This window comes from Macaca thibetana, chromosome 10 (genome assembly GCF_024542745.1).
Source record: "Macaca thibetana thibetana isolate TM-01 chromosome 10, ASM2454274v1, whole genome shotgun sequence".
NCBI classification, from domain to species: Eukaryota; Metazoa; Chordata; class Mammalia; order Primates; family Cercopithecidae; genus Macaca; species Macaca thibetana.
Genome location: NC_065587.1, coordinates 71,084,364 through 71,099,569, shown reverse-complemented (window position 1 = coordinate 71,099,569; position 15,206 = coordinate 71,084,364). Strand labels below are relative to the sequence as shown.

The 15,206-nt window shown below is 48.0% G+C and overlaps 1 protein-coding gene across 2 annotated transcripts in view; it reads right to left on the bottom strand.

Moving 5' to 3' along the window:
* Window positions 1-11,472, bottom strand: part of TGM6 (transglutaminase 6) — a 54,364-nt gene extending 42,892 nt beyond the window's left edge. For both annotated transcript variants that reach the window (XM_050745666.1, XM_050745667.1), the window contains exon 1: window positions 11,400-11,472. In XM_050745666.1, the coding sequence (XP_050601623.1) occupies window positions 11,400-11,406 (7 nt within the window). In that variant the 5' untranslated portion in view covers window positions 11,407-11,472. The remainder of the gene's footprint in view (window positions 1-11,399) is intronic.
* Between the last annotated feature and the right edge of the window lie 3,734 nt (window positions 11,473-15,206).

Sequence of the window (15,206 nt, the reverse complement as noted above, 5' to 3'; positions counted from 1 at the left end):
AGCTTTGAGATGAACCCTACGGGAGAGGCATTGGGAGTCCCAGGAGCACAGAACACCTAAACTAAAGTAGTTAGATTAACAAAACTATTCGCTAGAGTACTATAAGCAACAGCTTAAAACTCTAGAATGTGTGCAGCCTTGAATTCTAGCCAGCAGCTATGGTGCTAGACAGAGAGACAGGAGGGAGCACGGTGACTTCTAAAATTTGAGAGAAAGCAGATGTGTGGGGAAGGCAATGAGGTTGGAGGGGCCCATAGTCGGCAGCCCACCAACGCTTGGAGTGGGATGAGAAATCTGCCTTTTATCCTAAGGACTGTAGTTAGCCAAATATTGTTTTAAGCAAAGCTGTGATGTAATCAGATTTGCACCTTGGAAAGATCATTCTGGTGCCATGTAGAAGATTAATTAGTGATATCTGGTGAGATGCTTTAGTAAGCAAAGGGATGTTTCATGAAACTGCTGTTTCATTTTGTCAAACATCTGCTCCCAAGCCTCCACTGGATGCCCCATTGTCTGTTATGATCTGTCCAAGATCTGACCCCTCCAGCTCACACCCATCCCCTCACAGCTCAGTTACTCTTTGCTCTGGCTGCATCATACTCTACCTCTGCAACCTCCTGCCCTGACATCTCACACATCTCTTTCCTGCCTTGTGCTTTTCCTAAGGTCCCTCCTGGTTGGGGTGCCTGTGATTGTCCCCTGAGATGTTCCTGCCTCGGCCCTGCCACCAGAGTTCATCTCTCCTTTGTCCAATCAGCTATTAGATTTGGGATAATACAAACAACAATAATAAAATCTTTGTATGTATTCAAGTGCTTATGCCTTCTAACATACACCTAAGGAAGGCACTGTGACCCTTTTCATTTTCTTTTTTTCTTTTTTCTTTTGTTTTTTTTGAGACGGAGTCTCGCTCTGTCGCCCAGGCTGGAGTGCAGTGGCCGGATCTCAGCTCACTGCAAGCTCCGCCTCCCGGGTTCCCGCCATTCTCCTGCCTCAGCCTCCCGGGTAGCTGGGACTACAGGAGCCCGCCACCTCGCCCGGCTAGTTTTTTGTATTTTTTTTAGTAGAGTCGCGGTTTCAACGTGTTAGCCAGGATGGTCTCCATCTCCTGACCTCGTGATCCGCCCGTCTCGGCCTCCCAAAGTGCTGGGATTACAGGCTTGAGCCACCGCGCCCGGCCGACCCTTTTCATTTTCCAGATGCCGTCATGCTTACTGAATTCCCTATTTCACCTCCCCTGTGCCCCCACCCCTGCATGTCCCCAGGGCTCATTCTCAACATGGAAGTCAGAAGGATCCTGTTAAAATCTAAGATCACTTGGTTGCTCTCAAGCTCTCCATTGGTTCCTGTCTGTCTCAGCAGAGTTGAAGTCCCGACAATGACCCTCAAGCCCTTCAAGATTGGGCACTTTGATATCTTTTTTGGGCGTTCTGTTTCTCATCCCCTCTCTCATCCCCTTAAGCCACACTGACCTTCTTATTTCTCTTTGAACCTGTGGACAGGCTCCTTCTTCAGGGCTTTTGCACCTGCTGTTCCCTCTGTGTGGATTGCTCTCCTTTCAGATTCCTGCAGAACCTGCTCCCTTGCCTCCTTCTTCAAATGTCACCTTTTCAGTGGGACCTTCCCTGACCACCCCTTTATAAATTGCAAATCACCCCTACCCTCCTTTTCCACTATTTTCCTCCACGGCACTTACTGACATCTTACAATATATTTTATTTCTTTATTTTAATTGCTTACTTTCCCTTTCAAAAATATCAATGCCAAAAGGGCAGGGAGCTGTGTCTGTTTTGCTCATTGATGAATCTTCAGTGCCTGATACGTGGAAGGTGCTCAACAAATATTTCTTAAATGTGTTAATGAATGAATGAGGAAACTGAGGTCAAGAGAAGTGAAATAACTTGCCAAAGGGCACACAAACAAGCAAGGGCTGGAGTGGAGTCTTCCAGCTGTTGACCACTGGGTCAGTGGTTATACTAGTTTTTATTGTGATTGACATAAGAAACAGTTTTAAAAGTTCCATACTCCATATGCCTGCAAACATATATACATGCACAGATATAAACTGAAACAAAAGTTTCATTACTATTTCCCCTTATTATGAATGATGAACACTGCAATTTATTTTCTTTTCTGTCAAAGCCCTCTAGCCAAAGACCACCAGCAACACATCAGTACAATGAACAGGAAGGGCTCATCGCTCATGGCAATGAGAAAGAACGCTCACCACAAAGAACCACGGAACATCTTGGGAAGAGGATATTAGAGAGGACTTACAGATTGTGACTTGTGTTAGATGGTTTTGGGGAAGTTCAGAGAAGCAGGGCTTTGCTCTGGATTGGAGGCTGATCTTGGAATGAGGCAAGTCTATATCTGAGTATCTTAATAGTCCTACATAGAAGGTGGGAAGAATGAATTGAGGCTAGTGTCATAAGTGATAAAGAAGCAGCCATTATTCATATTAGCCCAGCTATAGGGCTAATATGTCAGTAAATGGAGACCAGTAAATGGCTTAGACAATGTTCATGTTTTTGTCTGTGTTCACTCATGATTATGAAGTGGTCTTGTTTTTGTCTTGATTCACTACAGTCACAGGATGGCATCTGATCACTTCATCATGTCTTCTGGTAAAGTTTCAATAAGCATTTACATACTTAAGTATGTTTAGTAAAAACTGATTTCCTTTTATTTACTATTTATATTATAGTTAGGATACAATTTTTTAAAAAGTGGCATATAGAGGTAGGTAAGCTGTGTCAATTCAATTTCAGGTTGGTGAAGGGACACTATTAAATATTTGTTATATTGAGAGGGAGGGCATTAGGGACAAAAGAGTTGATGTTTTACTCATCTATTGCTTCTTAACCAATCTGTTTAACCCAGAGTTTAGCTTGGAAAAATGATAATCATATGTTATCTTTCATGGTTTCTGTGGGTCAGGAATTTGGGCAGAGCTCTACTGGCCAGCTGTTAATTGGAATTGCTTATGCGGTTGCAATCATATGTTAGCTGCGGCCATACTCATCTGAAGGCTTGACTGAGGCTAGAGAATCCACTTTAAAAGTGACTAACTTACATGGTCGGCAAATTGGTGCTGAATACAGGTTGAAGCACCTTGGTTCCTTTCCATGTGGATTTCTCCATGGAAATGCTTGAGTGTCCTCCTGGCATGGTGCTTAGTTTCCCCTGAGCAAGTGACCTGAGAGACCATGGTGGAAGATGCAATGGTTTTTATGATCTAACCTCAGAAGTTACACAATGTCACCTCCACCTTATCCTATGGGTCAAGGCAGTTACAAAGGCCTACCTAGGTTCAAAGAGAAGAAACGTGCCCCATCTCTTGCTGAAAATGTACCAATGTCATGTCCCATTGTAAAAAGAACACTGAGATGAGATGTATACTGATATGACCACCCTGTGAAATATAATCTGCCACAGTTGAGAACCACTGAAGTTATATCACCAAGTACTCCCCACCCAAGGACACTTGTCATGCAACTCTTAACTGTATCTTATTTGATGCCAACCATACAGGAAATGTTCAGTAATTGTTGGCTAGACCATTGGATAGGTTTTATTTAATAAAACTTCCTATGAACCAAGTGCTTTTCCAAGTATTTTATAAATATTAGCTCATTTAATCTTAACAAACCATATGAGGGAGGTACTACTGTTAACTCAATGTCACAGATGAGAAAAATGAGGTACAGAGTTACACAACCTGTTTTCTTTTCTTTTTTTTTTTTAATTTGAGATAGGGTCTTGCTATGTTGACCAGATTGGTCTCCAACTCCTGGCCTCAAGCAATCCTCCCATCTCAGCCTCACAAAGTGCTGGGATTACAGGCATGAGCCACTGCACATGATTCAGAGTTACACAGCCTTCTAAGTGATGGAGCTGGGAATCTGCCTCCTGAGTCTGTGGCTTTTCTATCCCCAGGCTATGGTGCCTTTATCTTTGACTCCATAGGAGTCACAGCCTAGAAGTTCCAGACTATAAAATTCAACATGAGCTTCACCACAGGCATCAGAACAGTGGCTTGTGTGTGCAAGTGTCTGGACAGGGCTGGTCAAAATGTTTGACTTTTTAAATATTCCAGCATCTTTGTACAATCTTTTGGTTAATAGCATGTGGCAGATTGCATTTTCCAAAGATGGTTGCAGTAATATCTCCCATCCCACATACTCTTCTTTCAATATGATGTTGATTCTCCTCTCATTGAGAAGTAGAGTATGTATTCCCACCCTCTGGACCTGGAAGACTTGTGGCTAAGACACAGTGACACACTGTGACTTCTAAGGCTAGATTATAAAAGTTAATACAGCTTCTTTCTGGTTCCCTTGGGTTGCTTGTTATTAGAACCCAGCCACCATGCAATGAAGAAACCCAAATGGCCCATGGAGAAGCTCACCTGGAGAGCCACCAAGGCTTCCAACCCACAGCCCACTGAGCTCCCAGCTGACAGACAGAACTACTTGGAAGCCATGGGACTGAGCCATCTGGCAAGTGGGTCCTTCAGCCCCTAGGCAAGCTGCCCCAGCTGATGCAGACACAAGCTGTCCCTGCTGAGCTCTGCCCAAATTGCAGGTTTGTCAGCAGGAGAATGATTGTTGTCTGAAACCCCTAAGTGCTGGGGTGGTTTGCTACACAGCAATTGATAACTGAAACATAGAGAGAGCCAAGATTCTTGTCTAGACCACAACAGCCTCCCAACTGCTCTCCACCTGTGAGCTGTCTGGGCTGGTGCTGTGGTCTCAATACTCAGGCTTGAGATTCATGGAAAAAACTAGTTTTAGCTTAGCTTAGGCTGGAAGTCCCTGCTGGCATCATGATATGGGGATAATGACTGAACATGTGGGTAGGAACTCACATGACTGACACATGTGTCCCAAGATTGTGTCCCCTACAGCCCCTGTTGTGGTGAGTGAGCAAAGACTGTGCAGGACCAGTGTTCAACAGTGACCCCATGTGGCATGAGCTGGAACAACAGTGCCAGGGGGCTTTCCCATTACCCTTCCCAATTCTCACAACGGAAAGTAGAACCAAAGCTTTCACATCAAGTTAGCCCCAGTTATTCTAGGGCAGGCACAAACCTCTGAAACTCCAAAACTTTGAGCTCAGATGACCTTGGTTTAGTCAGAAAACACAGGCAGGATCCTCTCCCCCAACCAGGTACCTTGTACATAGAATTGTCAAGTCTAATATCAGCAGAGCTGGAAGAGCCATTAGGAGCTCAGGTCTCCATTTACTGACATAGCAACTGAGATCCAGAAGTGGGAAGAAAGGGACTTCTTGCCTGAGGACACACTGGATTTGTAGCCCACAATTCATGTTGCTACTTCCCAAGCAATGTATATAGGGACAGGCCAGAACAGGATGCTATTTTTTCAGTGGGTGAGTCAGAAGCAGGGGACGAGGTTGTTGGGTGGTAATTATCTCAGCCCTGGTATGCCCCAGGACTGGATACAAGGGGAGTTTGGGATTGGATGAGGACTGCTGGATCCTGGGTCATGGGTTTAAACCCTATGGATCCTGCACTTGTTTCCTCCGTTCCCTGCCACAGCCCAAAGCAGCTCCCATCACCCTCTGAGGCATCTGCATCCTTATCACAGACGAGCAAGAGGAAGTGGTGGGATGAGTCAGAACTGTCATTATCATCACTGTCCTCGAATCTTAGAGACCATCTCTCTCACAACTTCCTGCCCAGGTGCAAATTCCCTTGGTGAACTCTTGGTGGATACTTGATCATGGTCCCAGCTTGCCATATCTCTGAGAGGTAGCTCACTCACCGCCCAATGTTAGAAAGTCCTTCATTCTGCTGAACCAAGCTCTTTCTTCTTGCAACTTCTCCCCATTTGTCCCTATTTTGCTCCCCATCACCCACATAGAACACACTTCTTCCTTTGCTCTTTGATGGGGTTTTGCAGAAACATTACCTAGAAATCCCAACCTGCCAGCCCCCGGCCCGTCCCCTGCCCAACTCTACACTCACCCCATAACCCAGGAGGTCGCTGTTCTAATCCCCGTGGAATCTGTCCCTGGGGCTGCTGCTTTGGTGATCTAAGTCGCCCACACACATCAGCATCTCACCTCCATGACCTGCCATTTGTGGGGTAATGGCCAGGGCTGGGGTCCAAGATTCTGCAGGGGGAACTACTGGTGATTACAGATAAGTTCTGCCCTAGCCAGTGTCCTTCCTGGCCCTCATGGGGACAGTGAGACTGATGGGTATAGGCAGAGGCTCCTAGGTATAGGGTAGCCCAAGGCGAGGAGATAGATGTGCACTTGGGATGGTTTCCAGGCCCCTTATCAAAATAAACCCAGTATCACCCCTTCCATGTCCTCAGCTCAAATTCTGTTAAGGTGGAGGCTTCTGTCCCTTATCTGTGATCAGGGATGCTGTGTTATAGTTGTTTGCTTACATATGTCTCTCCCCACTGGACTGAGAGCTCCATGAAGGCAAAGGCTGAGTCTCCTCCTCTCTGGGTTGCTAGAACCTGGCTAAGGGCCCAGGGCATATTAGGTACTCAGTGAATGTTGGTTGGATGAATGGATGAATCTCCTTCCCCATCCCTCAGCTGGGGTATGGAAGGGGAAGCTGATGCTCTGCAGCGTCCCAGGTCCGCCCTCAAGAATCAGCACCCACACCCTGTCAGCTGCTCACGCTCCGACAGTCCACACCCCACCCACCCTATAATCCCTCTCTCTCAAGCTGTCGCATTCCAAAGCCTGCCTTTCCTTCTTAACTTCTTTCCTTCCACAGAGTGAGAAAGAGGAGGGTGTGTGAGGCCTCTGACATGGGCAGGCAGACGGATCACTGACCACCCACCCCCACGCATTGCCTCTCTGGGTCTGTTTTCTTCTCTGTGAAATGACCCAGAAGGACTCTTATGGTTTGGATAGTCTGTGGTTTGCTGAAGCAAGTGCCTCTGATTACCCGCAAGGACCCTTCTCAGCCTTGAGACACCCTTCTCAGGTGTCTTCCTCCCTACAAGACACCTCCCCCTGCACCCCCAACCCCACCAAGAGTGTGCTGATGTGAAGATTGTCACATCGCCCCTGGGACATGGTTTTCCTGCACTGGTTTTCCCCCTTCTCTGCCACAGCCCAAAGCAGCTCCCATCACCCTCTGAGGCATCTGCATCCTTATCACAGACGTGCAAGAGGAGGTGGGATGAGTCAGAACTGCCATTATCATCATTATCCTCGAATCTCAGAGAGCATCTCTTTCACAACTTCCTGCCCAGGCACAAATTCCCTTGGCTAAATTTTTGTTGGATACTGGATTATGGTCCCAGCTTGCCATACCTCTGAGAGGTAGCTCACCCACTGCCCGATGGAGGGGATGGGAGAGGCAACATCTGCTCTGAGACTGCTCCAGTTGACAGTGAACCCAAGACCCTGAGGACAGAATGGGCAGCCTGTTTTCAGCCCCGGGGGGCCTTCACCCTTGGGATATGCAGGGTGAACTCCCAGCTGAGGGCTGAAGGCTCGCCAACCTCAGGGCTGAAGCTGTACCCCCCAGGCACAGGGGAAGGATGTGGTAAGAGTGCTCCCTCCACCTGCCTGTTACCCCAAGCCTCATAGGCCCTCCAGCTTGACTGTTCTCCTCCCCTTCTCCCTCTCACCATCTTCTCGGGGCTTCCTTTCACTCTGCACAGCAACTAGGAGCCTGATTTCAGAGGCACACACTTGAGCTCTCATGCAGGCTTTGCCCCTTGTTGGCTGTGTGGCAAGTGAGTGAGCTCTGAAACTCAGCCTCCTGGTGATAATGTGGGTGATGATCGTACCCGCCTCGTCGGGTTGGGAGGATTCACATAGAGTATTTAGACCGATACCAGGTACATCCTAGGTTCTCAGGAAATGTGAGTGTTATGATCATTAGTATTTACACAGGACCTCCTGGCTGCCATTCCAGTGCTCTGCCAATTCCTGCCATCCTGAATCATCTCCTTGTTGGCTGTGTGGCCCTGGATCAGTTATTGGGCCTCTCTGAGGATCTGATTTCCTCTTCTAGAACATGGCAATAATAGTATCTTTCTTCTAGGGCTTTGAGGAGGATTAAGTGAGTTAGTAATTATAAATAGGGTGGTGATAAAATGCATCACTTAAACCAGGAAATTCTGAGAGTGAAAGCAGAAGCCATTAATAAACACGCTAGGGCAACAGGCTTCCACCAGGATGAATGTCTCCCTATTCATTGAGTACGTAGCCTGGTGCTGGGTCCACAGTGATGAGCTCTACAAACAGGGATTGTTTTTTTCTTTGAGACGGAGCCTCGTTCTGTCGCCCAGGCTGGAGTGCAGTGGCACGATCTCGGCTCACTGCAAGCTCTGCCTCCCAGGTTCATGCCATTCTTCTGCCTCAGCCTCCTGAGTAGCTTGGACTACAGGCACCTGACACCATGCCTGGCTAATTTTCTATATTTTTAGTAGTGATGGAGTTTCACCGTGTTAGCCAGGATGGTCTCAATCTCCTGACCTTGTGATCCACTCGCCTCAGCCTCCCAAAGTGCTGTGATTACAGGCGTTAGCCACTGCACCTGGCCTACAAACAGGGATTTTTACATCATCACCTCCTTTCCCCACATTTCCCCCATCACTTTGGTCCTCCCCTCCCCAGTTCCTACATGCACCGGGTTTCTTGTTATTCTCCCCTCTTTGCCTCTTGCTTAAGTGACTGCATGGCCCCAACAGCCTCAGAGTTTTTCAGCTCATCCTGTTCAATCCATGCCATCACTATGGAGAAACTGAGATTCAGAGAGGGGAAGGGACTTTTCTGAGTGTCAGCATGTAATTTTCCCTGCTCAATCACCATGGAATCTACAACCATCTTGTTGACATTCAAGGTCCTTGACAGGCCCTGCCCATCACTTCTGGCCCTCTGACCTCCTCCCCTCCTCCCCATCTCACTTGCTCACCAGCTGGCCCCAGAGCTCCACCGAAGAAAGGGAAGTGTCCATGTGCAGAACATTGCCTCCTGCCCACTTAGCTCTCCACCCATCCCCACCCCAAGGCCTAGCTCGTCCATCTTCCTTCTCCTGCCCTTGGGTGACACCAGAGAGCTGAGTGATATAATCCTCCCCAATTCTTTGTCTCAGCCCAGTGGGGTTGAGCCCTGGAAGCTCTGTTGAAGCCAGCAGCATCTCCCAGACTCTGGACTAAGCATAATTGGTTTTTAATGGGCCCCATTATGATCCTATGCTTAGTACGCATCATGGGCACCTGAACTCCATGACTAAATGATTAATCGGGAGTTGCTTGGGGACTTTCTGGGGCCACTGCCCCATTTCCCTTTCCTTCCTGGTCTTGTTGGAAGCTGCTGGTCTCTCTCTCACCAGGAGGCAGTGACGTATCAACTCCAACCCAATGTCCCAGCCAGAGCCAGTCTCACACACAGTTTTCCACTCAATTCTTGGAATCTCTGAGCTGAAAGACGATCATAATTTAATCTTGGCAAAAGGGTCTCACCTCCTTTGCCAACTGATCAACTGGTACTTGAAGAACTGGGTTGAGCATTCTAGGGCCACATCCAGGCTCCAGAGGGAAGAGCTCTGGGGTCAACTAGGGATGTCCACCATGGACGGAGTGAGGGAGAGGGGATAGGAGGAGCTCCAGGAAGATGAACACACTTTCCATCTAGGATGTGATGTCTCAGCCATTCAGGCACAGAGCATGTAGTAGGCATGACCTACTGCTCTGATAAGCAGATCCTCCCAAGAGGACCCAGAAGACCCAAGCCAGGGAATTGAATCCAATCCAACACATAGTCCGTTTACATAGGCATGACAACTCCGACGCTGACATTTCACAGACAGAGAAACAGAGATTCAGAGAGAGGAACCCAGCAAGTTAGTTACAGACCTGGCAATAGGCATCATCATCAACTTTTTTCCTTCCTCAGCAGTTAACCTTGGCACTGTCAAGTTTAAGTCTGATAGGTTATCAAAGGCCCAGAGAAGAGGGATCATCTAGGTGAGCCTTGAGAAGCAGATCTTGGAAGAACAAAGGCAGTCCCTTCTGCACCAGGGCCATCAGGGAGGCAACCCCAGCTCTGGAAACAGGCAGTCTGGGCTGTAAGCTGGGGTTGGCAAGGCCTGGTCTTCAGGAGAACAGACCTATCCTAGGGGCCTGAAGGGCCCAACATGTCCAGCAATGCTGTTAACTGCCAGGAGGAAATATGAAGAGGGAGCTAGACTATGATGAGGAAATTAAAATATCTGCCTTTGAAAGTTAAAAAAAATAGTTGATTGATGAAACTGTCACATTATGCTGAACAATTAAAACTGGCAGACACAGACTCGGACAAGCCCCTTGAATACCTGAGTGTAGGACCCCCGGTTCTGCTGACTTGCTCATTACTGGGCCCCAGCATCTAACAGAAAAGTTCTTTCGGAGGGAGTTTGCTGCCCACTATATTGAGGTCGTGGGGGACACGTTTTCTTTTTTTCTTTTTCTTGAGACAGGGTCTTACTCTGTTGCCCAGGCTGCAGTGCAGTGGCACCATCTTGGCTCACTGTAGCCTCGACCTCCTGAGCTCAAGCGATCCTCTCACCTCAGCCTCCCAAGTAGCTGGGACTTCAGGTGTCCACCACCATGCCCAGCTAATTGTTGTATTTTTTTTGTAGAGATGGGGTTTGCCACATTGCCCAGGGTGGTCTCGAACTCCTGAGCTCCATAAATCCACCCCCAACTCAGCCTCCAAAAATGCTGAGATTAGAGGTGTGAGCCACTGTGCCCGACCCACATTTTCTGAGTCTACTGTTTACAAGTCCCCACTTGAGATGTGTGGTGGGAGAACAGCACACATGGTCTCACCAACTCCTCACAGCAGGGCTGTGAGATAATTTGCATTATAATCCCCATTACACAGATCAGAAAACAGAGGTACCAAGGGCAAATTTTCTTGCTCAAGGTCATATAGCTCTTTTCACTTCAGCCAGAGCTGCTCTTGCCAAGTGCTTGGTGTGGGAATCGGGCGAGGATGCAGCCTGTGGGGGCCTCTCACTCCTTCCCACCCAGGCCACAATTCCCAGCTATGCCCAGAAACGTCTCTGGATCCATAGAATGTGCATGGGGTGCGAGAAGATTTTCTTTCTTCTGCCCCTGCCGTCCTGTGCCCGCCTCTTTCAGTCCTGTGAGGCACAGGGGTGAGACCTGGCCCCAGCCCAGAAGATAGCGCTTAAGCCAGCCTCTGCCATGGACTTGCTGGGTGGCCTAGGGCTGGTTTTTTCATCCTGGGCCTCATGAACACACATGAAGAGTTCATGTGTTCACGGTGGGCCGTCCAGCTATAAAACCCTAACAATCAATGATCAAACGTCATCCCACAGACCTGTGTTTCTTGAAGCCCCTCTCATACGCCCTGGTGCCCCAAGGCCCCAGGCTCTGCCCACTCACCTGCCATGCGATGGCCAGCTGGACTCCTCTGTTCCTCCCCACAGTGGTGTGTGCACCGTCAGGGCAGTGTAGCATGTCACAGCAGCCAGCCAGACCAATTTTAACAAGGAAAACCTTGGGACACTCCTAGGCCGGAAAGTCAGAATTCAAAAGAGGAGGCGTGGCCCTCCACCCTAGCAGTGACACCCACGAGACACAAAATCATCCTGTAATTGCACCTGGAGGGGTTCACTGTGGAAGTGGCTCCATCCAAGAGACCTTGGAAACATGGAGTTGCGAGTGGGACTGTGGAGAAACTGAGGCTCAGAAAGGTCACAAGGCTGGCAAGAAACAGAATGGGGAAGGAGAGAAGAGTGGGAGGGAACTAGGATTTATGGTTGACCATTCTTAGCCTTCACAACAACCCTCAGATGAGAAAAAGCAGGCCCAGTGCGAGGACCCCGAGGTACATGGTTACATGCTGCAGAGCTGGGTCAGTCTGGGGCTCCCTCTCCCCTCCTGGGTGAGACCAGAAGATTCCTGGGCCCACAGCTCCTCTCTGTTCTGCAGACATCTAAAGAGGCAGAGGTCCATGATCCTCCTTCAGGGCCACTAGACTCTCCTAGTGGACACTAGACTCTTGAGAGGAGGTAGATAAGAAAAAGGGAGGGCTGGCTCTGACTCAGAAGCTAGGCCCATCTGCCCTGACTTTGTGAGTGGTCTCCAGCCAGGAGCTTAGAGGCCTGGTGGCCATGGGTGTCCTGTGACCTTGGGCAAGACCTCTCCCCTCCTGGAACCCTGGTGTTTCTACCTATAAACTAAAGAGACTGGACTCAATTATTCTTCAGGGCCATTCTAGCTCAAAGTCTAAGATTCTGGGCTTGAAGATGCTGGAATTCAAGGCATCTAAAGTCTTTTGTGTAATGAAATAGAGGGGATTTTATTCTCACGGGAGCTGGTGGGGTAGGTTCCTTTTTGCTGAAGAAATGCTTTGATGGATGACTTGGGGCGATTGGAGGCTGGATGTAGCCTGGGCCAGTGAGGAATGGGAAGTGGGAGGGGGTAGAATCGAGGGAAAGAGACAAGGAGGAGCAAGGAGACGACTGTCTGCTGAGCACAGTATGATGAGGCCGCTCCCTGGGATCACCCCAATATTCAGGAAACTGCATCAAAACCCCAAAGTGTTTGATGTGGTTGGATTTCTTACAGAAAGTGGCAAAGAGGCTGAGTTCTGCTTCCTGGTTTGACGCAGATCAAGCATCTTTAATGGGCTGTCTGCAGGCCCACGTAGCCTTATAATTACTGACATCTGGCACAAGCCCAGGGCAGCTCCTTCCTCAACACCCTGCAGGCTGCTGCCCCGCAGACCCCAGGCCCTGCTGAAGCTGCTTTTCTGCCTATGCAGGGTCAGGCTCCTCCCCACTAATGATGGTCTTATTCAGGGCCCTTTTATCTTTCATCCTGGGCTTGCTTGGACGGGAGCTCCCAGAAGACAGGGCATCAAAATCACTCCCTGCCCTGCTCCTCGCGACCCCAAATAATGATTCATATGCCTCAGTTTTTTTTTTGAGACAGGGTCTTGCTCTGTCACCCAGGGTGGAGTGCAGCTCGGTGCAACCTCTGCCTCCCGGGTTCAAGCGATTCTCCTGCCTCAGCCTCCTGAGTATCTGGGACTACAGGACTGTGCCACCATGCCCTGCTAATTTTTTGTGTATTTAAAGTAGAGACAGTGTTTCACCATGTTGGCCAGGCTGGTCTCAAACTTCTGACCTCAGATGATCTCCCACCTCAGCCTCCTAAAGTGCTGAGATTACAAGTGTGAGCCACTGCACCTGGCCCATACTCAGTTTAGAAGTGAGCATCATAGCCTGGCAGTAGAGTCCTGGGTTCTGTTATCTCCGGTCCAAACTGGCTGTGTGACCTTCAGCAGGTCGCTTACCTTCTTTGGGCCTTATTGCCTTCATCTATAAAACAAGGGTGTGAACTAGGTGTTACCAGTTCCAACGTTCTCTGATTCTGATGATCAGGATAGAGATGACAGACAGGAGCCAAAGCCTTGGGCAGCTCAGGGTACCCCAATGCTAGGCATAAAGTGGGTGCTTCACAAATTAAAACCTGTGCCTGGTGCATAATCAGATGCTTTAAAAGCAGTTTAATTGTTCTTCTGGCTATAAAGATAATACAGGCCGGGCGCGGTGGCTCAAGCCTGTAATCCCAGCACTTTGGGAGGCCGAGATGGGCGGATCACGAGGTCAGGAGATCGAGACCATCCTGGCTAACACGGTGAAACCCCGTCTCTACTAAGAAATACAAAAAATAGCCGGGCGAGGTGGCAGCGCCTGTAGTCCCAGCTACTCGGGAGGCTGAGGCCGGAGAATGGCGTGAACCCGGGAGGCGGAGCTTGCAGTGAGCTGAGATCCGGCCACTGCACTCCAGCCTGGGCTACAGAGCGAGACTCCGTCTCAAAAAAAAAAAAAAAAAAAAAAAAAAAGATAATACATACTCAGGTACAAAATTCAAGCAATACAGGGAACGAAGAAAGCATACATGCATATTGCTGCATATGCATGGCAATAAATTTACATGAACTGCATCGTACACAGAAGCTGTTTTGTAACCTGTCCTTTTTGCTTGACCAAATATGGTGCTCCCTTTTCTTTTCTTTTTTTTTTTTCTTTTTTTGAGACAGAGTCTCGCTCTGTCACCCAGGCTGGAGTGCCGTGGCTTGATCTCGGCTCACTGCAAGCTCCGCCTCCCGGGGTCACACCATTCTCCTGCCTCAGCCTCCCGAGTAGCTGGGACTACAGGCGCCCGCCACCATGCCCAGCTAATTGTTTTATTTTTATTTTTAGTAGAGACGGGTTTCACCATAGCCAGGATGCTCTCAATCTCCAGACCTTGTGATCCACCCGCCTTGGCCTCCCAAAGTGCTGGGATTACAGCTTTTTAAATCACAGAGTATAGTTATGCATTGTCATTATTAAATGTCATCTCTTGTGTGAATTTACATAATTTTGCTAACCCTTCTTAAATTTACAGGAATTTAGGTCATTTCCACTTCTTTGTCCCTATAAAGAAATGTAATTTTTTGCATGTATTTTTGTGTGCTTCTATGATGGGACAATTTCTGCAAAGTGAAATTGTTGAGGTGAACCCACTCTTCAAAGCAGCAGTTCCATGTGCAAGAATTTGTCCGACAGATGGATCAAAAAGTGTGGAAAGATTTAAGTACAAGGATATTTATTGCAACATTAATTATAACAGAAAGAGTGAACACTCTCCTGTCTTCATTAGTGGGATAAATTATGATCTATCCACGTAATAAAATACTATGTAGCTATTTAAAAAGTGGAGGCAGACTGATACACGTTGATGTGAAACAATCTCCTAGGTACATTGCCAAGTTAAAAACAAAAAGTAAGGTGAAAAAAAAAAAGAGGTGGTAGAAACGAGAAGTCAGGGAGAAACCTAATTTTTGAACTCTTAGAAATGTTTGACTGTGGGTATATACTACCTTTCAAAAACATCATTATTATTATTTTTTAAAAACAACAAGCCAGGCATGGTGGTGCGCACCTGTACTCCCAGCTACTTGGAAGGCTGAGGTGGGAAGATACGTTGAGCCCAGTTTGGGTCCAGCCTGGGTAACGTAGCAAGACTCTCTCTCTAAAAACAAATAAACAAGCAAAATTATGGTGTATTTTGCCAAATTTCCCCTAGATACATACGTATTCTCAAACCACCATTTTTATTCTGTTTCATTCCTGGTTCCAAAGGCCCTGCGGCTTCTCACTGCCAACAAGGTCCCAAGTTCAAACTCTTTATGGT